This window comes from Choloepus didactylus, chromosome 11, assembly GCF_015220235.1.
Source record: "Choloepus didactylus isolate mChoDid1 chromosome 11, mChoDid1.pri, whole genome shotgun sequence".
NCBI classification, from domain to species: Eukaryota; Metazoa; Chordata; class Mammalia; order Pilosa; family Megalonychidae; genus Choloepus; species Choloepus didactylus.
This window is the reverse complement of record NC_051317.1, coordinates 70,818,588-70,845,764: the sequence shown is the minus strand read 5'-3', so window position 1 is coordinate 70,845,764 and position 27,177 is coordinate 70,818,588. Positions and strand designations below refer to the sequence as shown.

The 27,177-nt window shown below is 36.9% G+C and overlaps 2 protein-coding genes across 4 annotated transcripts in view; both read right to left on the bottom strand.

The window, feature by feature from the left end:
- CCDC152 (coiled-coil domain containing 152) overlaps positions 1–17,432 on the bottom strand; it is an 86,352-nt gene extending 68,920 nt beyond the window's left edge. Inside the window, exon 1 of the mRNA XM_037799146.1 lies at positions 17,352–17,432. Coding sequence (XP_037655074.1) covers positions 17,352–17,422 — 71 coding nt within the window. The 5' untranslated portion in view covers positions 17,423–17,432. The remainder of the gene's footprint in view (positions 1–17,351) is intronic.
- A 4,534-nt stretch (positions 17,433–21,966) lies between these two features.
- GHR (growth hormone receptor) overlaps positions 21,967–27,177 on the bottom strand; it is a 304,400-nt gene continuing 299,189 nt past the window's right edge. For 2 of the 3 annotated variants that reach the window (XM_037799544.1, XM_037799543.1), the window contains exons 9-10: positions 25,257–25,326; positions 21,967–24,943 (exon numbers count right to left, since the gene is read on the bottom strand). In XM_037799544.1, coding sequence (XP_037655472.1) covers positions 23,981–24,943; positions 25,257–25,326 — 1,033 coding nt within the window. In that variant the 3' untranslated portion in view covers positions 21,967–23,980. The remainder of the gene's footprint in view (positions 24,944–25,256; positions 25,327–27,177) is intronic. The other variant, XM_037799545.1, reaches the window with a different exon arrangement.

The following is a 27,177-nucleotide window of genomic DNA, read 5'->3' as shown; positions in this document are numbered from 1 at the left end:
AAAACCTTCCAAAACAACAACATCAACAACAAAATCCAAAATTAGATGAAAAGGAACAGGGAAAAAGTAGGTAGATTTAAAGGGAAAGTAAAATGTAGGGTTGTAGACTGGTGGAATAACCAGGACTGAATCTACCTTTCTGAATTAAAAAAATAAAAAACTGGACAAAACACATGATACAGTGTTTTTCAGACACTGGGAAACAGAAAGTACAGGATGGTGTATAATGTATTGTAGGGTTTATAACATAGATAGATGTAAATCTCATAATAATAACAATCACAGAAATGTTGGGAGGGGAAAAATGAAAGCACAGTATTGTAAGATTCTTATACTATACATGAAATGGTAAAATATTACTTGAAGGCAGACTGTGATAAGTGAAAGATGTATGCTATAAACCTGAAAGTATTTATGAAAAAAAAAGAAGTATGAGTAGTAAGCCAACAGAAATAAAATGGGATAAAATACTCAATTATTTCAAAAGAAGGAAGAAAAAGAGAAAGGGGGAACAAAGAACAGAGAGGATAAACAAAAGAGCAAGAGAATAAATATTAGCCAGCCATTACAATAATCACATTAAATCTAAGTGTTCTAAACACTCCAATTAAAAGTCAGAGATCATTTGATTGGACAAAAAAAAGTAAGACCTAAGTGCATGTAGACAATGTTGTCTACAAGAAAGACACTTTAAATATAAAGACACTCATACGTTAAAAGTAAAAAGATACTAACATTGATCAAAAGAAAGCTGGACTAGAAGTAGGGGAACAGAATTAAGGTCATAAAAAAGAAAAAGAAGATAACTTTTCCCTGCTCGAGCAATATATAAAGGCGTCTGGGAGCTACTAAGTCATTTCTCCGTTGGATTGAGAAACTGATATAAAATTTGTTACTTTTGAAGTAAGGAGGAAAAAAAAACATTTTTAAAAATTGGGAAAAAAGAAAATATATGCAATTTCAAGCACCTCTGGAGATCTAAGGTCTCTTTTATTTTAAGGATATAATGGGATACTGGCTATATAACCTGCTTGGATTTTATATGGCATAGTGGGAAGAACTAGAAGACATGACATGTTCCACCAAGCTCTTGCGGTGTCTCATGAAGTGTCACATTAAGCTGATCATTTCACTTTTCAGTTTTCCTTATTTGTAAAAGGAGTGAATTGGATCAGATGTTTAGTAAGGGTTCTTTCAGCTTAAAATGTCTATTATACTATACAGCAAAGATATAATTGCATATTTACTGAATGAATTGTAAAATTATTTTAATTTTATTCCATATAGTTACAATATACTGAACTTCAAGTAAAAATTATAGTTAATACCATGCATACCCATCAGAATCAAATGCCTTTGTGCCAGTTATTATTCAAGCTCTATATAATGCTTAGCTCATAAATTGCCCAACAAACTTACTATTCTTCATCTCATTTTATATGTGAGAAAACTGCAGTGTAGAGAGAGATTAAGTGTTTTGTCTAAAGACACACAGTTTATAAACAGCAAAGCAGCATTTGGAACCTAGATGGGTCTATCTGCCAAGTTCATTCATTTTCTACTCTGAGGCACTATGTGTTAAATAATCCTTCTGAAACCTCAACTATCTGAACTAGTAAAGAGTAGACGGTGTTAAAAGAAATAAGATGTAAAGCACCACAATATCCGGCATAACTAAACACTAAAGTTTCAGTACCCTACTCATAGAGCATCTACTTAAGCTACTTGGTACTCAAAGAATTTTTGTTATACCCAATATTAACAATGTTCAAATTTATTAAGCTTTCTCCACTTTTCCCCACCCCCACTCCAGCCAAGTTTTCTCTAAACAAACCTAAAATTAGTGCAGTGATATATGCTTAGAAATTTTGTCCCTATTATACAAAATACTACCAATGCCACTGTCTACAACACTGATCTCCTTTGCCATCAGTATGGCTGAACTTAAAAGATAACCCCAAACTAAACCTGACTCATTATTTTTAAGCATAAGTATTCTCAATTTAAGACATTAAAAAAATTTATGTTTAAACTATCATGCCACAAATATTTTTGCTGTTTTTTCTGGCAGTATCCTTATTTTTCATATTTTGTTTGGTAATCAGTTTGGTAAATAAAAGACATATGGAAATTAATGTCCTCAAAATAATCTCTCCATATTTTTATTTTCTTGTCATTTCGTGTAAGATTATTGGGTTTAGACAGCTAACCATTGTAGTAAATAAGAGCTTTTGTCCTGGGGAATCAATCATAAGAAATGCTGCAGTATCCCAGTCAGGATGGAGAAATTGACTTTTATAAAGTAGGGAGCATTTGCATTTGGGGACGGGAGGAACTTTAGAGGAATCAGGATTAATAGAATCTCAAAGTATAAGAGATACATGTCTTTCAAGTTTTATCTATTGAAAGGGAAGGGGAAAATACAAATTTGAAATTTAGGCATTCTAGACTAAGGAAACAGGATGAGCAGATGCATGTTGTGTGACAGTGGCCACTAGTCCAAAGTAAACGGTAAGCAAAATTCCTAAAGTAATTACTCATGCAGTTTGGAGGGCATATTATTGTTCAAAATGGGGTACACCAAAAAACATAGACGTTGCCGGACAATCTGTTCCTTCATCAAAAATTCCATTTCCTTCCTCTTTTTGTATTATTTTACCTTAATAACCATTAAAGGTTTTTTAAGTCTAAGAGAGAATTTTAGCTGTATATTTTCAGTCTATAGGCTTATTATACTCTGTATTATATATATATGAGAAAAACTCTATTTAAAATCCCTTAAATAGTTAAAACTCATGCTTAAGGAAGGAAAATAATTATAATAGCTTCCCTTGATAAATACAGTAAAATTCCTTTTGGGTTAAAATTAAAATCATCACTATTAGATATTACTCTGTAATTTTCAAATAGAAGGGTACAGTAATCTAAAGTAGTTAATGCAAAATTGCTCTCCTCACCTTTAAAGAAAATCTTCTAGCATTTTAAATAAAAAAGGTTTTACCACAGGGTTTTGTCTCCTCACCTGGTTCCTAAACTAAATGCATTCTAATTTGAGCTTGATTTTCTCATACATCCTTTCCTTTAATAAGATCCTTAAAACCCTTAGTGTTTTTCATTATAAAACCATCACTAGTATTCAACTGGTGCTGGCTGAGCCAACCAAATCATTTCTAGAGGTATTCACGGCCCCCACCTCCAATCTCCTAGGTCAAGATCTTTCCAGGGGATATAGGACTCTCGGCCAGTGTAACAGGGTGACAAACTGGTGATTCAGTGCTCGTCAAATTCTTAAGGGAGAAGCAGAGGGATTTGTGACTCCCGCGGCCCAGCTTCAGCCATCCCCGCGGGTGCCTGACAGCCATTTCTTTTTTGCCCTCCTGCTGACTTGCGTCCCGGGCTCCTTGCCGTCCTCATAATTCTCTGTCTTCACTTCACCCGCATCCCGGTGTCATTAGGAGTCCAACTAAAATGCAGTGTGGGGGCCGAGAACCCGCAGGCACCAGAGAAGTGCCTGGGTCAAAAGGCCCTTGGGACCTGGGACACTGTGAGGAGGTGTGAAGAGAAAAAAAAAAAAAAAAAATCAATTGAAAGTGTGGGAATGTCAAACCCGCCGACAAAGGGTTCTGAAAATACCTGCTGCAACTCACGGTTCCGGCAATCTACCGCCTCACCTTCTCAGGCTGACGGCACCTCCCCTGACTGCTGTCTCCTCCCCCGGAAACAGGTTCCCGCAACAATGGGTTCCCCTCCTCCTGGCCCCTCTTGTGCTCCCATCACCGGCCCTCCTTAGCTCCTGGGCCTTGCTCCTCCCAGCATCTACTTGTTAAGTGCTTTCTTGTGGCTTCTAGAACAGGGTCCACCACCCAATAATTATTTCCCCAGCCAAAGAATAAATTACATTGGTTTAAGTTCTGATTAGTAGGTCAGCACTGCTAAATAAATAATAATCCATACTTATTCACCTAATTTATAAAATATGCTCAAAAGGTACCGGAGTCTGTGCTACGCTATGAGGATAAAATGTGAATATAATACTGTCTGTGCACTCCAGAGTCAGTTAGTGGAAATAGTCTCCCAACCACAAAGTCTTGGTAGCTTGGTGGTTAAGAGTATGGGTTCTATGTGGGTTTAAATCACAACACTTTTATTTGTCAACTGGGTGACTTTGGGCAAGTTCTTAAATATTGTGCCTCAGCTTCTTTTTCTGTAAAATAGAGATTAATAATCATGACTACATCATAGAGCTACATCATATTGTGATGACTCAATGAAATGGTGCATTTCAAAGGTGCTTAATGCAGTTCCTGGTATAAAGCAAGCATCCAAAAATATTATTATAATTTTTCAGTGTCAGTCAATAATAGTAAAGTTTATCCACTGCCAACTTTGCCCCATCTACATATTTTTTTTGAATAGGGAACAGGAAATTTATTTTTATTTGGTTTTTCTATGAAGTCCAAATTTTAACAGATAAATGTAAACTGTGATAGGATAATCCATACTTTATTATTTGAAAGATAGTATAGTATAGTGGTAAGAGAACCAGACTAAAGTAGGAAATATGCAGTGTAGTCCACACTTTTCATTTTTAAAATCAGAGAAGTGGACTAAATAGCAGAGCTAAAATTTTAGGATTTTTAAATAGTTCCTATGATAAAACTTTGCCTATCAAGAATGTTTTGAAATATCTTTTATCTCACGTACTTTACCTCATTAATTTCACAAAATTGATGTTTCTGCTTATATATTTCTCCTTCCATTCACATATGCATGTGTGTACACACACACACACACACACACATATATGATGTCTAGATGTGTTTGTTATGATCTTTCTAGAGCTGAAACTTCTGACTACTACCTAAGTAAGCTTTCCTTGACATGAGTAAAAAGAAACAGATATGGAAAATGGCCTTTTGAATTCATGTTTCTATCCAATTAGCAAATATAAAATGCTCCATTTGACTCATATCACAGTAGTTTTGGAAATAAGTTCACTTTAAGATCCACCCAAAATGGGGTCTTCTGCATGAGACATTCACTAATCATATCCATCAGCAGTGCCTGATCTTTCCTTTCTCTATACTTCTATCACACTTTGGGCCATGCTGGCTTTCTGGTGGTATTTGTTAGGGCTGTTTGAATTAACCTCTTATCTCTCCTGCTGTATTAGCATTTCCTTGCGGAGAAAAATCTCTGTTCTCTTTATATACATATTTCTCCATAGTGCCTGGCATAGGGGGAATAAATAGAAATGAACAAACACACCAGAAACAATTTGGGAAAATTTAGCTTGATTTTCCTACTTTGAATAAATCAAAAGCTTTTCTTCCAGTTTATAAATGTTGGTGCTTTTTCCCCAAAGAATCCTGGTGGGTTCAAAACGTGTCTGTCAATGAAAAATTACATGAGTTTCCTGTGATTTCAGCTTTAAAAAGGGAATGTCTTTCACAGTTTGATTCATCAAATACCATCTGATTGAGAAACAGAAAGGATTCATTGAATATTTGCTCAGAAACTGCCTGAAAAAGCACAAGAGAGAAATAAATTACATTATGCTATACTAACAAAGGAAGTATAAAGAAGGTAACATTAGAATCCTTTCAAAAGTAGCTTGATTTGGAAATGAGCACATACGCACTTAGGCAATTGGAAAAAACTCAGAAGCTACTGATTTCTGCTTTTAAGAATCTTAAGATGAGCAGTACATTGATTTTTTATTGAACAACTTCATTTATTAATTCATTCTAAAGTATTTATCAAGTACTTTTAATGTACTAGCTGCTAAGGATCTAGGCACTGAGGATAGCAAGACATATAAGATACTCACCAGCTTTGAAGTTTACTGTCTAAAAGGAGAAACTGACAGAGGATTGAAAGCAAGTAGACATTACTGGCAATATTAGAATCTCACCTCTTTAATTGCCATTGCCAGTTTGTCATAACATGCTGTTGCTTCCATATTATGGGAAGTGTTTAGAAGTGGCTTAGCTAATCTTTTGAGTTCTCTGTTTCAGTCTTATTAATCGAGTCACTTCTCCCAACATACCTGCCTCTGTTAAGGGCACGTTTTTTGTCTACCTAATCAAATTTGCCAATTATTGAAATTCCAGCTCAATCTTATTTACATGAATATTTATTTATAAAATGTCATAAATAGGAAGAAGTCTGTAAAGGTAGAACATAAATTAAAAATGGAGGTAAAGACCAGAGGAAAATATAAACACAAATACACAAGATGATAGGTCTAAAATGTTGTTATATTTCAGCTGCAAATTTGACTTTGAATTTCCTGATGGCCAGAGTAAAAAGGGAGACAAGCTCAATTACTTTTTCTTTGTCAAAGAGAATAAAACATGCAAGTTTCTTAAAGAAATCCTTAAAGAATTTATCACATTGAGATTCACATAGGAGGCACTAGATTTTTTAAAAGGCAATATCCTCAACACTGATCTTAGAGGAAAGTCAGAAATGAGCTTTGTAAGACACTTTCGTAAAGGCATCACTATTTAAAAGGCTAGGGTAAATCAGCAAAGGTAATGACAATGAATCATGATCTAAGTAAGCCCTTGTTACTCAAGGTGTGGTCTCTGGACCAGCATCATCAGCATCATTTTGGAGCTTGTAAAACTAAAGAATCTCAGACTCAGCCTCATAACTACTAAATAAGATGCTACATTTTAACAAGATTCCTAGGTGAGCTGGTTTCACATTAGTGCTTGTAAAGCATTAGTCTTCTAAGTACAAAGCTTTTAGATCTTTTCATTTCCTTTCCTTTGCCTTTTTAAGACCATCAGCACTTACCCATCTAATTATTCAAGAAATACCTATTGAGCCTCAACCACATACTGATCTGTGAGTGTTAGGAATATACAAGACAGACATGATCCCTCATCCAAGCATGCTCACAATTTAGAAAGGGAAATAGAGAATTAACAAGCAAATAACTGAAAAAATAAAAATTGTAATAAGTGCCAAGAAACCTCTCTCTCTAGCTAAGCCAACTTGAAAGGTGGAATCACTGCCCTCCCCACCACGTGGGATCAGACACCCAGGGGAGTGAATGTCCCTGGCAACGTGGAATATGACTCCCGGGGAGGAATGTAGACCTGGCATCGTGGGATGGAGAACATCTTCTTGACCAAAAGGGGGATGTGAAAGGAAAAGAAATAAGCTTCAGTAGCAGAGAGATTCCAAAAGGAGCTGAGAGGTCACTCTGGTGGGCAGTCTTACGCACAATTTAGACAACCCTTTTTAGGTTCTAAAGAATTGGGGTAGCTGGTGGTGGATACCTGAAACTATCAAACTACAACCCAGGACCCATGAATCTCGAAGACAGTTGTATAAAAATGTAGCTTATGAGGGGTGACAATGGGATTGGGAAAGCCATAAGGACCAAACACCACTTTGTCTAGTTTATGGATGGATGTGTAGAAAAGTAGGGGAGGGAAACAGACAGACAAAGGTACCCAGTGTTCTTTTTTACTTCAATTGCTCTTTTTCACTCTAATTATTATTCTTGTTATTTTTGTGTGTGTGCTAATGAAGGTGTCAGGGATTGATTTAGGTGATGAATGTACAACTATGTAATGGTACTGTAAACAATCGAAAGTACAATTTGTTTTGTATGACTGCGTGGTATGTGAATATATCTCAATAAAATGATGATTTAAAAAAAAAAAAAAAAAAAAAAAAAAGGAGCCGAGAGGTCACTCTGGTGGGCAGTCTTACGCACAATTTAGACAACCCTTTTTAGGTTCTAAAGAATTGGGGTAGCTGGTGGTGGATACCTGAAACTATCAAACTACAACCCAGGACCCATGAATCTCGAAGACAATTGTATAAAAATGTAGCTTATGAGGGGTGACAATGGGATTGGGAAAACCATAAGGACCACACTCCCCTTTGTCTAGTTTATGGATGGATGAGTAGAAAAATAGGGGAAGGAAACAAACAAACAAACAGACAAAGGTACCCAGTGTTCTTTTTTACTTCAATTGCTCTTTTTCACTTTAATTATTATTCTTATTATTTTTGTGTGTGTGCTAATGAAGGTGTCAGGGATTGATTTAGGTGATGAATGTACAACTATGTAATGGTACTGTGAACAATCGAAAGTACGATTTGTTTTGTATGACTGCGTGGTATGTGAATATATCTCAATAAAATGAAGATTAAAAAAAAAATAAGTGCCAAGAAAGAAATACAAAAGTATGATACTGATTAAAATGGTGAGTGGGAGTTGCTTTAGACATAGTGGTCAGGGAAAGTCTCTGAGTGGCTAAGGTAAAAGCTAAAACCTGAAGGGTGTATTGAAAGTTAGCTTGAACAACAGATAAATTCCAGGGTTGACCTTACTTCCCACTTGTGCTCTCTTGACATACTTCCTCCTGTCTAACTCGTTCCCAGATTTCCATATCTGCTTCTGAGCCATATTACCTTAGTTTCAAGTGCAGCTCTAGCTCCACTTTCTGCTTCTCAGCAGTGCCAGTAGTTATTAGGTAAAAGACTCTGTTTACCAGTTCCACGAATCTATGGAACTCTGATTTGTTGGAGTCACTCTTATCTTTCCACATAACTACTTTTGAAATGAGAAAAGGAAGTTGGATGTGATTCCAGGTTAAGGCCTACATTGTGGAATACTTGGGCTACTTTTCTTGAAATAATCCTCCTTAGAGATGTAAATGTTAATCTTTGAACAGGCTTCTGTTAAGACTTGGATCATGCAACTAACAGCAATATATTTGGTTGAGGACAGGAAGGACAGATATTCTATTAAGGTTATTGAAAAGAGATCAATATACTTTAGACAATGAGCATATGGTAAGGGTGTTATACAGAAAGGATTCCAATAAAAATTAAAACACCTTAAGCACAAGCAATAAAAGAAAAAACAGATAAATAAAAAATTAAAAACCTTTTGTGCCTCAAAGGACTTTCTCAAGAAAATAATATGAAAGCCTATACAATGGGACAAAATATCTGGAAACCATATATCCTATAAAGGCTCAGTATCCAGAATATATAAAGAAATCCTTCAAATTAACAGCAAAAAGACAACTCAATTAAAAAATGGTCAAAAGACTTGAATAAACATCTCTCCAAAGAAGATGTACCAAAAAATTGGCCAAAAAGCACATGAAAAATTGCTCCACGTAATTAACCATCAGCAAAATTCAAATCAAAACTTCAATGAAATACTATTCCATATCCACTAGATATGGCTATTATTAAAAAAAAAAATCCAGAAAATTACAAGTGTTGGAGAGGATGTGGAGAAATGGAACATTCATTCATTGTTGGTGGGAATGTAAAATTGTGTCTCTGCTGTGCAAGACAGTTTGGAGGTTCCTCAGGAAGTTAAGTATAAAACTATCCTATGATCTGGAAATCCCACTATTAGGTAGATAGCCCAAAGAATTGAAAGCTGGAATTTGAACAGATATTTGTATACTGATGTTCGTAGCGGCATTATTCACAGTTGTCAAAGATGGAAGCAACCGAAATATTCATCAACCGATGAATGGATAAACAAAATGTGATATATACATACAATGGAATATTATTCAGTTGTAAAAATTAATGAAGTTCTGATATATGTGACAATATGGATGAAACTTGTAGATATGTTGAGTTAAACAGGCCACACACAAAAGGACAAATATCGAATGATCTCACTGATAGGAAATAATTAAAATAAACAAACTAGTAGAGTCAGAATCTAGAATATAGGTTACCAGGGAATGAGGTGGGTATAGGGAATAGGAAGTTAAGGCCTAAAATGTACAGAGTACCTATTTGGATCGATGGAAAAATTTTGGGTGTAATTAAGAGTGCAGAAATGTATATCTGAATGTGCTTAAGAGGGGAAATGTTGGGATGTATATATGGTAACAGAATACAAATTAAAAAAATCCATGAAACTTTAATACACAAACAATAAACCCAAAGGTAAACCATGGACTATATTTAATAGTACAATTATAAAAACGTGCTTCCATCAATTGTAACTAATGTTCCACACCAATGCAAGGTGTTAATAATAGGGTTGTGTGCTGATTTAAATCTGTTATGTCCCCTACAAAAGCCAAGTTCTTTTAATCCAATCTTGTGGGTGCAGACTTATTATGGGTGGGACCTTTTGATTAGGTTGTTTTCATGGAGATGTGACCCACCGAACTGTGGGTAAGACCCTTTGATTAGATTATTTCCATTCAGGGTGGGTCTTGATTAATTTACTGAAGTCCTTTAAGAGAGCTCATGGAGAGAAGTAGCTCAGAGAAGCTGAAAGAGACATTTTGGAGAGAAGCTAAGACATATATTCCAGAGTTTGCCCCCAGGAGAAGCTAAGACAGAACCCCCAGATGCTTAAAGAGAAATGCCCTGGGAGAACAAGCAAGGATGCACAGGAGCTGAGAAAGAGAAGCTAAGAGAGACAGAAGCCCAGAAACATTTTGGAGAAAGCCATTTTGAAACCAGAACCTGGGAGCAAAGGACAAGCAGATATCAGTCATGTGCCTTCCCAGCTGACAGAGGTGTTCCAGATGCCATCAGCCTTTCTTCAGTGAAGGTATCCTCTTGTTGATGCCTTAGTTTGGAAACTTTCATGGCCTTAGAACTACTACAATTGTGTAACCTAATAAATCCCCTTTATAAAAGCCAATCCATTTCTGTTATTTTGCATAACAGCAGCTTTAGCAAAGCAGAACAGGTAGTATATGGGAATTCTGCATTTTATGGATGATTTTTCTGTAAACCCACAACTTCTCTAATGAGAAAAAAAAACCACAAAACCCAACAAACAAGCAAAAACAAAAAAGTTAAAGCTAGATACATGAATAGGCAGTAGAGGGTAAAACAGGGTGACTATAAATATTTGAGATATTATATTCATCTTGGAAAGAAACTCAATCAGGTCAGAAAGGATCAAGATTTTGTTTAATGAACCCAGGCTCTCAGTGAAATTCCTCCTCTTTTCCTTGACATTTTATTTGTCACTGTTTGGTTAATTCTTCCTCAGGCAACTGCTCTCTTATAGGTAACACCCACATTCTCTTTTCCATCTTCTTTCTACTCTACTCAATTTACAGCCAGGAACCTCAAGGAATCTTTCTCTCACCCTTTTGGATTCATTCATATGCCACCAAAATGAAATTAGTCATGGCTAACAGAAGCAGTGGAGACCCACATAAAAGAAAATATGAAATATGAAACCAGTGCCATCAAGCTCTGAAGCCCTAGAAAGTGCCTGGGAGCCCTCTTCATCATTTTCACAGAAGCCTCCATCTACCTTTTCATCCTCTTCTAGTTAAATGTCCTTCTCAAGCATGAAATGAAGGATATTTTTTAAACTATTTTTTTTAAAAAAACAAGTAATGCACAGAATCTACTAATGTCATCTTAAATGTAAAGCATTTCAGTTCCACTGATGTTTAAGTAGAATGTCTGTAGGTATACCTAACCAAAGTTATGGACAGTGTTTTTATTGAAAAAAGAGTACTTCGCAACTGAATGAAAATGAAATCCTGGAAGAAATCCTTTTTATGTACTCTATAAATAAGTAAACTGGGGTTATTTTTTTAAGAGAAAACTTTTATTTGGACTGCTTAAAGTTTAGAAGTATTTAAAAAACACAGAATATCCTGAACAAAATAGCCAAGATCAAAAAGAAATTACAAAACAAGAAGCAAAAGGCTGCAAAATCTCAAATCCTCTAAATTAATCTATGAATTTAGGACTAAGTCAATGAAAATAGGTTTTTTGCCAGGGTGTTTTTGTTGTTGTGTGTGTTGCTTTTAAAACCAATGAGAATTTATTGAGACAAATATTAAGTTACTTGTACCTATTTCTATTAACATCTCAGAGCACATAAAAATGGTCTTTATTGTTTCAAATAGCTCTACCTGGTCATGTAAAATTTCCATTATGGTTTAAGTAATAGTGGATGATTACTCCATCAAAATGCACTACTTATAAATTTAATTCTAGAGGGCCTGATGAATTTTAAATATGTATTCATAACTATTATATTTAAACAATTTATATTCACACATTTTCTTAAGGAATTATAATTCTATCAACTTCAATAAAAGCAAATGTAGCATTAATTAAATAAGAGTAGTTAAACAAAAGGCGATAAATCAAGCTTATTTTTTTAATTCAATTTTTTTGAGATATATTCACATACCATACAATCATCCAAAGTGTACAGCTGTTCACAGCACCATCATATAGTTGTGCATTCATCGCTCCAATCTATTTTTTGAACATTTTCCTTGTACCAGAAAAAGTGAAAATAAGAATAAAAAATAAAAGTAAAAGTGAACCAAATCACCCCCCCCTCATCTTCCATTTAGTTTTTTGTCCCCATTTTCCCACTCATCCATCCATACACTGGATAAAGATAGTGTGATCCACAAGGCTTTCACAATCACACTGTCACCCCTTGTAAGCTATATTGATATACAATCGTCTTCACGAGTCAAGGCTACTGGGTTGCAGTTTGATAGTTTCAGGTATTTACTTCTAGCTATTCCAGTACATTAAAATCTAAAAAGGGCTATCTATATAGAGCGTAAGAATGCCCACCAGAGTGACCTCTCAACTACATTTGAAATCTCTCAGCCACTGAAACTTTATTCTACTTCATTTCGCATCCCCTCTTTGGTCAAGAAGATGTCTCAACCCCACAATGTGAGGTCCAGATTCATCCCCGGGAGTCATATCCCATGTTGCCAGGGAGATTTACACCCCTGGGGGTCAGATCCCATGTAGGGGGGAGGGCAGTGAGTTCACCTGCTGAGTTGGGTTAGCTAGAGAGAGAGAGGGCCACATCTGAGCAACAAAGAGGTACTCAGGGGCAGAACTTAGGCACAATTACAAACAGGTTTAGCCTCTCCTTTGCAGTAATAAGCTTCATAAGGGCAAGTCCTGTGATAGAGGGCTCAGCACAGCAAACTGCCAGTCCTCAATGTTTGTGAGAACAATCCAAGTGAGGGAGCACAACACCTCGGCATTTTCCCACAGATCCTCAGTGGGGGAGTTGCATATGTATTTTTATTCTCTGCCCAAATTACTTTGGGATGTGTTGTCAAGCTTATTGTTAAAGAGAAATGCAGTTCAAATGCCTGCTGTGATTGTGGAAGTACAGGCATCAGCTGTGAAAGCCAAATCAAACTTGCAAGTGACCCTGGATTCCTGAGTTCTGGCATGTAACTCTCCTTCCCCTGGGGCCTGATGGTCTGGCACGTCTCCTGATCCTCTCTGGTCTCTGCCCAGGGCTGCATATGAAACAGCAGAGGCAGAAGAGCCAGATGGGAAAAGCTGGAATTTAAACGCTGCTTCCTCTGATATTTGTCTACTGCGACCATTATCTTTTCTTGGCTCTTTGAGCTTTCTCTCAGTCAATAGAGCTGAAAGCCACCTTTCTTGATTTTTTTTTTTTTTTTTTTTTTTTCCTCATGGAAGATAACCCAGCATTGTTACAAGAAAGTGATTCTTTCCAATTCTTTCTCCAGATTTTGGCCATCCTGTAGAATTCCTTCCTGTAGGTTTGTGTTTCTGGTGTATATGGCTGATGCAATTTTTTTCTCCATTTCTATATGGTAAATTTCCTCCTCTATTAATTTTCTGTGACATTGCATTACATATTCCTGATGCAGTTTAGGCAGTATTTGAAGTTTCCATTGAAGTTTTTGCATCTCACTTCCAAGTTGTGCATTTTCAGACTGCAAAGATGCTTGCCAGTTTGACACTTCTCACGTGAACTACATGTGCTTCTTTCACTTGATTTTCTTCACACAACTTTTTAAAATCCCTTGTGTTTCTCCTTTAAGCCTTTTTAAGGAGACATTTAAATCAACGACATAAAGTAGCTTTTTCAAATTGACTTCTGATAGTCCATGTGGTCTCCATTTCTTGATTCACTGTTTTTGTCCAAAGAGAGCAGGCAAACATCTTCAGCAAGGCTAAGTCAGATATTTTGACTCTTTTCTATCATTTACAACCTGTTCCATTCACATGTTAGAGTTGTTAATACTTCTTTTTATTCCTTCAGTTCTGGCACTCTTTCCTTCCACCCTGCAGTTTCTTTGGAAAGCAGTTTTAGGCTCTCCTGAGGATGGATTCACACAACCCATTATTTCCCTCTGATGTTGTTCTCCATTATTCTGAGATGATTTTAAGATGTTTTGAGAGGCAGTCACTTGGGGTTGAAGGGATTCTGATGCATCTTTGAGTGACCGTGTCTGTCTTTGAAGATGAGCTATCATCACTCTATGAAATTAAAGTTTGAAGGCTCTATTTTCTGTTCTTTGTTGAGAGGGTACACTGCAACCGTAGGTAAAGAAGTTCACATCTTTAGTAAGTGCTGCCGAACTCAGAGTTTGTAACTTCAGAGGACTAGTCTCCACCAGAGGTAACCTGAGGATTTCATAGGACTGCGAAATTAGTCTAATTTTCTCACTGACTTTATAATATCCATTTTATTAAAATCTTTTGCTATCCCTTTTTCCTTCCTTAATGAATGTCGACCTTTTACTATTAAAAATAATCCTAGCAACATATACCAGAATCTACCATTCAAATCCAAGACTTGCCCGCAAGTCTTGGGCCTTGTCTCAAGCATTCAGACATCGGCAGAGCACGGCATAGCTCAAAAACATTACAGGACTCAAACATTGTCTCATTTAATCCCCATGAATAATCTCTAAGGAGTAGGAATTACTTACCATGCTCATTTAAAAAATGAGGAACCTGAGGTTCTTTTTAAGCTAAGGGAGTTCCACACAGGATTAGCATTGCTATATCATAGTTATTAGTCATTTCTGTGGAAGTTCATTCCAAAACTTGAGCTTTGAGCCACTGAAACACTCACTATTTGTGACAAAATGTGTTTCAACACAAACTGTTAGTGGAAAGGTATCCACTTGCTAATTCATTCTGCTGGCTAAAAAAAGAGGAGTTAGAGTGGGTAATGGATTTTTATTTGGGTACTATGAAAATCTGTTTTCTACTATAACCTAACCTTGTGAAATACTAAAGTCCTGCCAAAACAAACAAACAAGCAAAATAGTCACAGAGAAAAATTCGACAGTTGGGAGAATCAAAAGTTGGAAGTGTTATCATATTGGAGACACCTTCTGTTTTTGAGTTAAAAAGAGTAATGATTTTAGCCAGGGCCCAACTGAGACTTGTGGGTACTTGGATCAGGCTAATAACTTGGGATGTATTCAAAACATATAGATATAAATAAATAAGTAAATAAATTCATTTTTTTATTCACAGGAGCAGCTGCACTGTGAGCAGGGAAAGGGCTGAGAAGGAGTGCTGGAGGCACTTTTCCCATGTGTGCCATTTTCCCATGTCTTGAGCACCCCAAGTCTAGCCCCCAATTTTCAATCACTCTCTTAATCTGATCCTTTCTCTTTAAGGTCCATTTCTAAGGATTTCTCAATCCCCTCCCCAAGCAATTTGCCAAAACATTCCTTCCAACCAGACATAGTATTTCTCTTAAATGGTCTTTTAGTTTGCTAGAGCTTCACTGAAGAATGGCCAGTGGAATAACCTGTCAGCTGTGAAGACACATTACTGGCATCTGCTGGTCCTTTGCTCCCAAGTTTTATTTCAAAATGACTTTCTCTAAAATGTCTCTGGGTTCATGTCTTCACTCCTGTCTCTCAGCTCCTGTGCATCCTTGCTTTTATTTCTAGGATGTTTCACTCTAAGCATCTGGGTGGTCCTCTCTTAGCTTCTCCAGGGCAAACTCTGAGCTTCATCTCTTAGCATAGCATCTCCAAATGTCCTTCTGTCTGCATCTCTAAGCATCTCTATCAGCTCCTAAGCGTCACTTAAAGGACTCCAGTGATCTAGTTAATACCCATCATGAATGGGTGGGATCTAAACCTCTGTGGAAATAATTCAATCAGAGGTTCTACCCTAATCAACAGACTAATCACTCTGCCCCCACAAGATTACATTAAAGAATATGGCTTTTCTGGGGGACATACATAGTTATGCTGGTTTGAATGTATTATGTCCCCAGAAAAAGCCATATTCTTTGATGCAATCTTGTGGGGCAGACATTTTCATGATATTAGATTGGAATTCTTTGAGTGTTTCCATGGAGATGTGCCCCACCCAACTGTAGGTGATAACTCTGATGAGATAATTTCCATGGAGGTGTGGCCCCGCCCATTCAGCATGGGCCTTGATTACTGGAGCAGTATATAAGCTGAGACAGAAGGAGCAAGCTTGCTACAGCCGAGAGGGACATTCTGAAGAATGCCCAGGAGCTGAGAGAGGAGCTGTGGATGAGAGACAGTTTGGAGACAGCCGTTGAAAGCAGACTTTTGCTCTGGAGAAGCTAAGAGAGGACAAATGCCCCAAGAGCAACTGAGAGTGACATTTTTGAGGAACTGCAGCCTAAAGAGGAATGTCCTGGCAGAAAGCCATTTTGAACCCAGAACTTTGGAGCAGATGCCAGCCACATGCCTTCCCAGCTAACAGAGGTTTTCCGGACACCATTGGCCATCCTCCAATGAAGGTACCCAATTGCTGATGCTGTTACCTTGGACACTTTACAGCCTTAAGACTGTAACTATGTAACCAAATAAACCCCCTTTTATAAAAGCCAATCCATCTCTGGTGTTTTGCATTCTGGCAGCATTAGCAAACTAAAACAATAGTCAAACAGGCACAGGGTTTCTGGGTGGTTTGCTTCATCAGGTTATATTTCCCTAATGGATTGGTACCCCCAGGTGGCTGCCTCTTGACTTGGCCATGCTGTGGTTGTCCAGGTAAGCCCTGTTCCCATCTTCAGTGTAGAACTTTGGAATTTTCCTTCCTTTCATCCCTTCTCTTCCTGCTTCCTTCTTTATGCTCATTTTCCTTGATTCATCTTCATTCTCTTACATTTTGTTTTTTGCTAATCTCTCTGAGTGGACTCTAGATCTCCATTCAGAATCTTTCTTGGCACTCACCACTGAGAAGGAGTTAGTTCTTGCTCCACTCGGTTTTAGGGCACTTTTCACTTTCTAAATCTCATGGCTTGGTTAAAAGAAGTTTTCAGCTTTATAGAAATAGACAATGCAATTTCAAATAATATCTATTATCACAAATTCAAATATAAATTTTATGTAGTGTCTTAAATTAGTTCATTAATGTATCTTTTCTCTGAATTATATTTGAAGGCTAATTGAGGTCTGACCACTATCCTCTCTTGAATGCGGTAACAACTTAGATAAAGCTGTGTGCAACCTTTGAAGGAAAATCAGGCTCTGATCGCTCCTCTGAGATTGTGTTAAATATTTGCTAATTGAGTTCACTTCTTTAATGAGAGCATATTCTATTACCTTGGGAGAAGCTCTTCAGGATGTGGATTCTTCATCAAACTGAGGATGGAGATCTGGATGCTGTATTCCATCAGAGAGCCAGCTCAGGTTTTTCACATCTCCCATTTCACCCCGCTGACTTTTTCCTCTCCCCTCTTCTACCCTTCCCCAGTCACAAGAAAGTAAAGATAAAGATATTTATTTAGTCTGTGTCTCTCCATAGGTGGAAGGTATAAGCAAAACTCTCAGACATTACTGACTCAACAGTAATGTTTGTGAGGGATGAGAGTAGGTAAAGGAGCCCCAAACAAGCCTTCTCTGTTTTCTCCCTTGGCTATCATCTTTTGAATTTATGATAAAAGGGCAGGGATTTTCCCTTGTTTGGTTGTTGCTGTTGCATTTTTTGACTGGTTTCATCCATTTGTGTTCATTTTACTAGGTTATAGGGAGGTGAGATTATGTAATCTGATTATTATCTCCCATAGGGATAGTCTATATAGTTTGAAGAGCTTTAGGGAGATAGATAAACTTTAATATCACTTATACATTGTACCAAGCAACGTATCCATTGGCTTCATACAACGTTGTATTGTTCTCAATTTGCTTTGTTCCTCTGACTCCTCAGCTACATGGTGTGCTATATGAAGACCTTGTGTTCACTTCTAAACTGATATTGCTGCAGAATGGCAATTTCCAGTTCTATTTAAATTGACATATTAATCCCTACAGAGTTCTATGTTATGATTTTAAAGGGAAAAACTAGATCCCCTAGAAATGACAAGTAGTCCCCTTTGCACTTTCATCAGCCACTCTGGAGTCTCCAGGACTCCATCAAGAGCCACATTATTTATTTGTCAGGGTATGTTGATCCCTTTCAAAGCCTTGTTCTGGGGGCAAACAAGACACAATGGTTAATGAAATGCTGCTGAGAACCAATAAGACTAATGTCAGCTTCAGAGAACCCTAGAGAGTCTGGCTACACAGACTTGGCTGGAGGGGTAAGCACCATTAGGCTGCTGGGCTGAAGGCATGAACCTCCTGAAAACAGCCACTTCTGTGTAATAGGAATTATCTTTTGCCTTCCGCATGAGACCCATGAAGCTTAAATAGCTGTAATTACTTCAAGGCCTCCAGAATAAAGACTACAAGAGGAAATCTTCCAGGAAATTTCCATTTGAGCCCACTTTACCTGTAAGAAATGTTTCTATAACCTTGCCTACCTTACCTAGTGTTCCACTCACCAGGTTATTATAATGTGTAATTGGTTCAAAAATTGAGAAGCTGTGAGGCCACAGAGGAGGGAGTCACTGCTTCTGCCTATAGATGCTAGGGTAAGTTTTACAGAGGAGGTAATTCTTGCAGGTTTGAGCCTATTCTTGAAGGATGGATAAGAATAGTTCAGGTTGAATAGTTAAAAAGATAATGTCAACAGGGAGCTGACATGCCCTCTTGGCAGGGCCTGCTCCCTGACTTTCTTTTTCCTCTTGAAAATAAGAAGTCTTTAAACAGACCAGCAACAGGCTGTGCAAATCATGCTCTGTACTACACTGCCCTTGTCTCACTGAAAGGAGTTCCTTGCGATTGAGCAATGCAACATCCTTAATCATTTCCTTCCCTGGCTCAGGACAAAGAAAATCTAATTCATAATACGATTCCTGTTGTTTTAAATGTAGAAATTTAAGAAACAGCATTATTTTCAAAGAATTAGGATACAGACTGTTCTGCTTAGAAATGAAAAGAACGAAGATATATGAATTTTCTTCATTCCTCTGGTTTAAGTCAGAACAGAGACCAAAAATCTCATATAACATTATAATGCCTATATTCCGACTTTTGCTTTTCAATGATTCATAATTTTCGAATATTCAACTTATAAATTGGTAGCCCTCCGAAATTAATAATTCATTTAGGATTACATACTTTTCTGCACATATTTATACTGATTTATAGGATATTCATAATTTTTCAAGTTTTAGTCCAAACAAATCCATATAGTTTAAATGAGGAAAGAATTTATTGCAAGGAGATATGAGTTGTAGTACCAGATGTTCTTAGCAGTTGTGTGGCCCTAGCCAAGCTAATCAAGTTCTCTGTTTCAACCTAGATATGGATAGAATGCCTCTTTTACCTACCTCATTGGTAAGTAGAAAATAAAATTTATGTGAAAACACTTGGCTAAAGTTACTAAAATAAAATGCAAGGCAATGTCCATGTGGAAGGTATTATCACATTAATTTTTCCTTAATATTTGGTTACTACCTTAATAATAAAATATATAGTGTTAAATTTAAAGGTTTTTTTTTTTTTTTTAAACTGTAGAGACTTTAAAATGTCAATATGCACTATAACTTTCCCAGAGGAGGCTTAGCATGAAATGTATTCCAAATTCATCTGACCACAGAACTGCTTAATTAAGAACATTTTAGGGTACAGGTAGGTCTCAGGACACGGGTTAGTCAACTTGACCTAGGTGGTTAGGTGAGCTAACAACCAAATGTTAGAAACACCATTTAGAAGTGGTTCAGAGAAGGGAATTATCTCTTAAGGCTGGAGGGAATTAGGAGAGGCCTCATGAAGGAGACATTTGAGCTGGGCCCTGGAGGGATTGGTAAATGGGAGCTTTTCAAATGGTGGAAGAAGCAGGAACAAGGACATCGGGATGGGAAAGCATGAACTTTGTTGAAAGAGTGGCAAGTGTCTCTGGTTACACCTGCAAGGGGATTTTCTGAGGTGCAACTAAACATCCAGATTTACCAGATAACCACAGAGTACACTTGTAAGGTGGATGTGTATTCAGAAGGCTGTAGGATGGGAAGGATGTAGAGCAGGGTGGCATCAGGCTTTCTGCTTTAGAGTAGTTCTTATAGAAGTCTGGGCAGCAGTCTGTGAGGGCATCTATACAGCTATCCAGGGGCTATTTTCTTTCTGATCCCCACCCCCTCCTCCAAGTGACAGCTCAGGAGTAAGGGAAGGAGACTCACATTGGGCAGATGGAGGAGTTTCCCTGAATTAGAAGCTCTGTGCCCCACGGAGCCAAAGGCTCTTGCTAGAACTCCATAGACATAGCTATCACTGTTGCCACAGAGAAAATGCTCAATTCCAGTAGTCACCACACTCAGGGAAGCAAGAAATATGATATCTCTCCAGGATTTTATAGTTTCTTTCCATACAGCTATAATTTGCCATTTAAGGATCATTTTTACTGTGAGCAATGATGCTTAAGTAACATAATTGACAAATTATCCTTGCCAGGTTTCCAGGGGGACAGAATGTGAAAGTCAACCAAAGATCAAATTCTTATTCTGCTGTACCCTTTACCCCCAGCTCTTAAATATTAAGCTAGCAAAAGAGATTGGGACAAGTTACATGGGATCTTGGATTCCAAACTAAAGAGTTTGGAGTTAAGGAACTTCCAGTTTTACTTCCGTTTCTTCCCCTAAAAGGGAACAGGAAAAACTTTTAGTGTTTTGGTATAAAAATAAGTGAATAGTTTATGCTTATCAGATTCAAGCTAGCACATCTTTGTAGAAACATTGAGAAGGTTAAAATACAGAAACTCATGTATATCCATCTTCAATCTTCTGAAATAGAAAGGATTGTGCTCTTTTATCCATGGAAATAAACAGGCCTTCTTTTTTCTTCATTCCTGATACCAGGAAGCACTCTATAATATCAGATGGGTATACTGGTATACTGTATATAAGAAATAACTCTCTGGTGTTTAAAATAGTGACGTTAATCTTTTTTTTTTTTTTGGGGGGGGGGATGTTAAAGCAATTTATGTTCCAATATACTAGTCAAAGAAGAGACACAAAATTTCTCCAAACCATATTTCCAAATAAGGAGCAAGGAAACCCTGAAGCTTTACTCCATTTCCTTTCAGGTGATGGCTGCTCAAGGAGCAGAAGACAGTAGGTGGGGAGAGTTTTTTCTGAATGCAAACCCTCTCACGTTACAGAAAACTTGTGGCAGTTTGCATCTGACTTACTGAAACAATAAATAATTGTTAAGTACACTTATCGATTCCACATCCAGATTCCCACATCTTAGGACTCGTTGCTGCACAAGAGTTGTGATTCAGTAACTGCCTTGACTGGAGCCTGTCTCCTGTAGTAGACTCTATGCTTCACAGCTGAACTGCTCTCTCAGAGCTTCTATACAACCTACTGAACTGGCCTCCCTCCTGGGCCTGACTTACTATTTGTTTCCCATGATGACATGGAGCTAGTAGAGAAAGAACTGCTATTCTTCAGGTCACACACTCAAGCTGGCAATGTAGCTTAGAGATGATGCCTCAAGCCCCACTATCCCTGTCCCCCACCCCTACCAGGCATACATCTTGCAAACTCAATAACCCATCCAAAAGATGACAATGCCCATGAGGAGCTGAAGCCCGAGGAGGGCACAGTCCAAGCAAGCCAGTGGGATACTTTTGAGCTGGGCTCTTGTCTCCTCAAAACAGAGGAATAGGGAGCTGCCTCCTTTGCCTCTACTGCAACAAAAATCCCCATACCCATTGCCCCTGTGTTTAAACTGGTTGCATGTGAAGTTCCCCTTACAATAAGAACTCACAGTATACAGTCTGGTTTAGGATGATTTTCATGTTTGTGTTTGACAATAAAAGCACACCATCAGAGATCCAAGAAAATAAATTTATTAAACTTTGAAGAAAAAAATCCACAGATGTAAAGAAAGTTAAATATAAACTGCAGGACACAACTAGTCATACTAGTGAATAATGGCTTGTGTGGCCAGCAAAGTACCAAAATGACATTCTGAGACTGATTGAGGTATTTAGCTATTTTTGGCTATAGAAATGTTGTCAGCCTATTGTGAAATAGTGAAATAGTTCTTCCAAACACAGAACTTTAAGTTGAATTAAGTTCTACTTTGATGACATTTTATATGAAACTAAATTATGTAGCTCTTAAAGAAAACCATAGCAGCAAGGTAGCAGGAAATATATTGAACATCTATTACAAAATTACACATTGAACTTTAAACATCCAATTCTAGCTCTTCATTGTCCTTCTTGCAAGAGAGAGGTTAATTAAAAATTACCGGGCATTAAGCTTGCTTCCAAAAGACGTCTGAATTCATTGGCAAATACTATTTAAAGTTTTAGCTTTTTAAAAAATTACTTAAAATGAGAAGCATTCTTCAGTGACATAAGAGTCTTCTCTTTTTGATAAACTTTTTGGAGAGCTATTAATGTTCCTATGAATGATGTTTTGGTTATTAAGGGATTGAGAAATCATTTATAAATGATTTCTTTTTCTTTTTCTTCTGACTACCTACAGTGTGAGGCCAAATCTCTCAAAAGGGAAATGAAAAAAATGGTAAAATTTCTTTTATTACTTAAATAAATTCTAGGAAAAAGTTTGGTGAAGAAGAATTTCTGCTATTGGTTTAAGTAGAGTCTGAATTATCAGTGGGGTTTTAACCTTATTTCTCCTGATCTTTGTTACCATGAGTAATGAGTATGAGTCTGGCAATAGGCTGTGAAACAAAAACTTTTTTCTTGAACTTCTGTGGTTAACTTCATTCAACCTGTTTCAACATCCAAAATGCTTCTTGTACCTTCTTCCCTCCTTAGGTAACTATGAAGTAAAACCCAGTTGTGTTTGAAGAGATACAGCTGCAGAGGTTATAGGCTTACCCCTCATGATCCGCATGCACTAAAAAAATCACTCCGTGTGCAAGTGCAGCCAGCACTAAAGCATTCTGGTAAATATAAACTGGCTCTAATTTCTATTTCTCTTTACATGTAACTCTCTTGGCATGAGCTAAAATTTGTTGAAGAAAGGGTTTTTTGTTTGTTTGTTTATTTTTGGTTCAGGGTTTAGTTGACCTGTGTAAACATTTTAGCTTTCTAAATTAATGAGATATTTGTTTAAAAATTTGGATGCGTACATTCCAATAATAAAGGTTACTACAATCATTTTAAAATTGTTTAAGGAGTCTTGGAAGGTATAAAAAGGGCCTTATAAAAAACTAACTTGTTTATTTGTTTTCCTTTAGGTGCATTGACTAAAGCATTAAACCAGTTTTAGACTGTAGTTACTATATTCTTTAGACGGGTCATCATAAACTACAGTACACAGTGTATAGAGTAATATAAAATAGCCATGCTTGAAGTCTAAATTATTAAAAATATCTTTATCAATTTTATGTCAAAATAAATGTTTTACGTATCCAAACTATTTTTTGCCTTCTTACCTATAGCTTTAGTTCCCAATTATTTAAAAAAAAATTAGCCTGTGCTATGATTTACATTCGATTTTCCTGAACTGCAAAAGACACCTGATTTTTCACTTTTTCAAAAAGCATGATTTACTATACATTAAAAACATAACCATTCAATGCTTAGTATCACAAAATTAACACCCACAATAATAAGACAATCACTGTCACTAAACAGTTTTTGTGACAATTCTTTAAAATATTTACAATTCACAACATGAACAGCTATCTGATTAAACATTCTTCTTTTTTTAATCATGTTTCAGCATTTCAGGAAAAGGCATTTAGAATCCACACCCATCCCTACCTTCCCCCCAAAAGGGTTTAAACGTTGTTTTGGTTTAAGCATTCATGTCCCAATCAATTCTTTGCTATTAAATATGTAGCTCTTGGGAATCAAAGAAAGACTATGGCAGGATTTTGTTCAGTTGGTCTGTGCTCACGTAGCCACAGGATGTGAGGAACTCTTTGTCAGGCAAGGGCAGGGCAGTCGCATTGAGGACGAGGCCCTGTGGAGACTGTACTATATGGATGGAGGTGTAGTCTGGGACAGGCATCTCTGAACTTGGAGCTCCTTCTGTCGGCCCAGGTCTCACCGCAGTAGTGGTAAGGCTTTCGGTGGTGATGTAAACGTCCGGGTTAAAGCTCGGCTTCACATGAGATTCCACCTCGACGTGAGGGGCCACAGCAATGCACTTTTTTGCCTCGCAGAAGTAGGTGTTGTCCATGGTGAAGTTTGCTGGGCAGACTGAGACCACTTCTGGGTGCATGTCACACTGGGATACCCCTGCCTTACATTTTTGGCCTGGGGAAAGGACCACATTCCCTGCTGGCGTAATGTCGCTTACCTGGGTGTAAAAGTCGATGTTTACCAGTGAACTCGGATTGCTTAGTTGATTCTGGGCAGCTTGATGAATTGACTCAGTTCCACCAATAAGAAGTGGTCTTGGTTTGCTTTCCTCTGCTAGGATAACACTGGGCTGCTGAGTAGTGGGGCTAGCATTGCTAGAAGGTGAGTTATTTTGATTCTTCTGGTCAAGGCACAAGAGATCTGCTTCCTGTTTTAACCACTGTGGCTGAGCAACCTCTGAAGTACCATCACACATGTCACTGGCATTGAAATCAGTGTCCAGAATGTCAGGTTCACAACAGCTGGTACGTCCAGAGTCATCATCTTTTGCTCCTAGAATAGTAAGTGATTTCTGGTGGTCATTGTTTAGAAGTCTGCCTGTATCTGACCCTTCAGTCTTTTCATCAGGGTCATCAATATCTAGCTCAATGAATTCAACCCATGAGTCATCATTGTGGAATCCTGGCTTATAGTCATCATGAATAGATAAGATTGTATTCACCTCTTCTAATTTTCCTTCCTGGGTAACAGAAAGAAAATGAAAATCTATGAAAAGAAACCTGTAATGATTAAGTGATTTGGTAAAGAACATTCCGAGACTACGGTTTATAATAAGAGCAATAATAATGACAGACATATAAAAACAACAAAAATACATGAATGTAGAACTCTGAAATACATAAGACATTTTCATAATAAGAGATGAAATATTTTTTAAAATTATTCTCCAGAAGGAGGGGCACAAAAAAAGTTATATGGCTTGTAAAACTCTCAACATAAGACAGTGTTCTTCAAGTGTCATTTAATTAGATTTATATAGATTTATTTATTACCTTGAGAAGTTCTGGATCAATTCCTTTAATCTTTGGAACTGGAACTGGGGGCAGAATCAGCATCTTAATCCTTGAAAACAAGTAAAACTTTGGTTTGACGTATCTTAAAGTTTCATTTCTGTTATTTCAAAGGATAGGGATAAAGTATTGGCAGTATCATAATTTATTCTAAATATTCTGGTAATTTACATAAGTTGGATATGAGAAAGAAAAGGAAAATATTAAGCAGCAAATACTAGGGAAAAACTGTATAAGATTAAAAAAAAAGAACAAAAAACAACAAAAAAACCCCTCCTCTGAAGTCAATTTATATAAAACAATTTTCCTAGTCTTTTTATCTTATGTCTTTAATTGACAGCCAGCTTTAGTGTCCAGTAGTGAGAAATTTAATTCCATCTTAAAGCCAATTTCCATGTTGGTTATGAGGAAAGCAATTTTAATGTACATTTAATCAGTAATTTGCAGAGGAAAAAAAAAGAAAAGAGCCAATCCACAAGGAGCCACAATTATTTGGATTCTTGAAAAAGGATGGGCTGGGATAACTTAGCACCTCATAGTCCACATTAAATATAAAATCATCTAAGATGATATCATTAATCAAGGTATCCTTTATGGTTCATTTCAGGTAGGACAGATTAAATTTGAACTATCTCTAATTAATCAGTATAAATTTATATACACAATTCCATGATGCATTTAAATTTTCTGTTCCAAATATTTAAATTTATATTTTTGACCATAGTTTATTCCTATGTTTATACTGCCTCTCGTGTGCCTTATTATAGCCCTGGCACTTTGAACAATTCCTGGAATATAGAAAATACACAATGAACAATTGTCAAATATATTTGGGCAAATCATTTATCTTTTTTGTTGATTGTGTAACTGGAGTTTATGTCTTAAAATCATCAGCTTGGTAGCTCTGGGAAAAAGCTCAGCCATGATTCAGTCCAAACAGCTCATTTTATTGTATGTAAAAAAAAAAAACCCAAGTGTTCTATTACTGTTGGGAATGGACAGTAACCTGATTTTTGGAAATCAGCTAATACTTCACTCAATGTGAAGGGACAGTTTCGTCTTTTCAATAAGGGAACCCATTCTCTGAATATTAACACGGAGGAATAAGCCAAATTTCATTTTATAAGTTGCTTTGAGTAGCCTTCTCTATGCTTCTCAGTGGGGCAAGTATTAAAATAAATTGTAACTGATGAATATAAATACAGAAATAACATAAATTATTAACAAAAACTGCTACCATTTTTGAATACCTCTGATGAACAAGACAGTGTGAAATGTGCTTTGCACTAAACCATAGGTTGGGCAAATTATGGCCTGTGGGCCAAATCTGGCTAACCACCTGTTTTTGTAAATAAAGTTTTACTGGAACACAGCTACATTCATTTTGTTTGCATATTATCCTTGTCTGCTTTCATGCCATTGTAGCAGAGTTGAGTAGTTGTGACAGAGGCTGTATGGCCTACAGAGCCTAAAATATCTGGCCCTTTACAGAAGAAATTTGTCGACCCCTGCACTAAACAATTCATTTGATCTTTACACCACCAGGAAGACAGGTAGTATTATCCTCATTTTACAGATGTGGAAAGATTTAGCGATTTAAGGAACATGTTCAATTCACGCACTAATACTTGGCCCAGCTGGGACTCAAACTCAAGTATCTGATTCCAAAACCCTAGGCTCTTTGCCATCTGTCTTGTTGCTGTGCTATTTGGTTTTATATCTATAAATGAATATTTCATATGTTCAAAAATATACAAAAATGTTGTGCTACCATCACCACTATGTGAACATAATTAACAGCACCCAAATATATATCTGAATGTGATTAAAAGGGGGAAATCTTATATTGTATATATGGTAACAGAATACAAATTTAAAAAAAATCCATGGAACTACACTACAT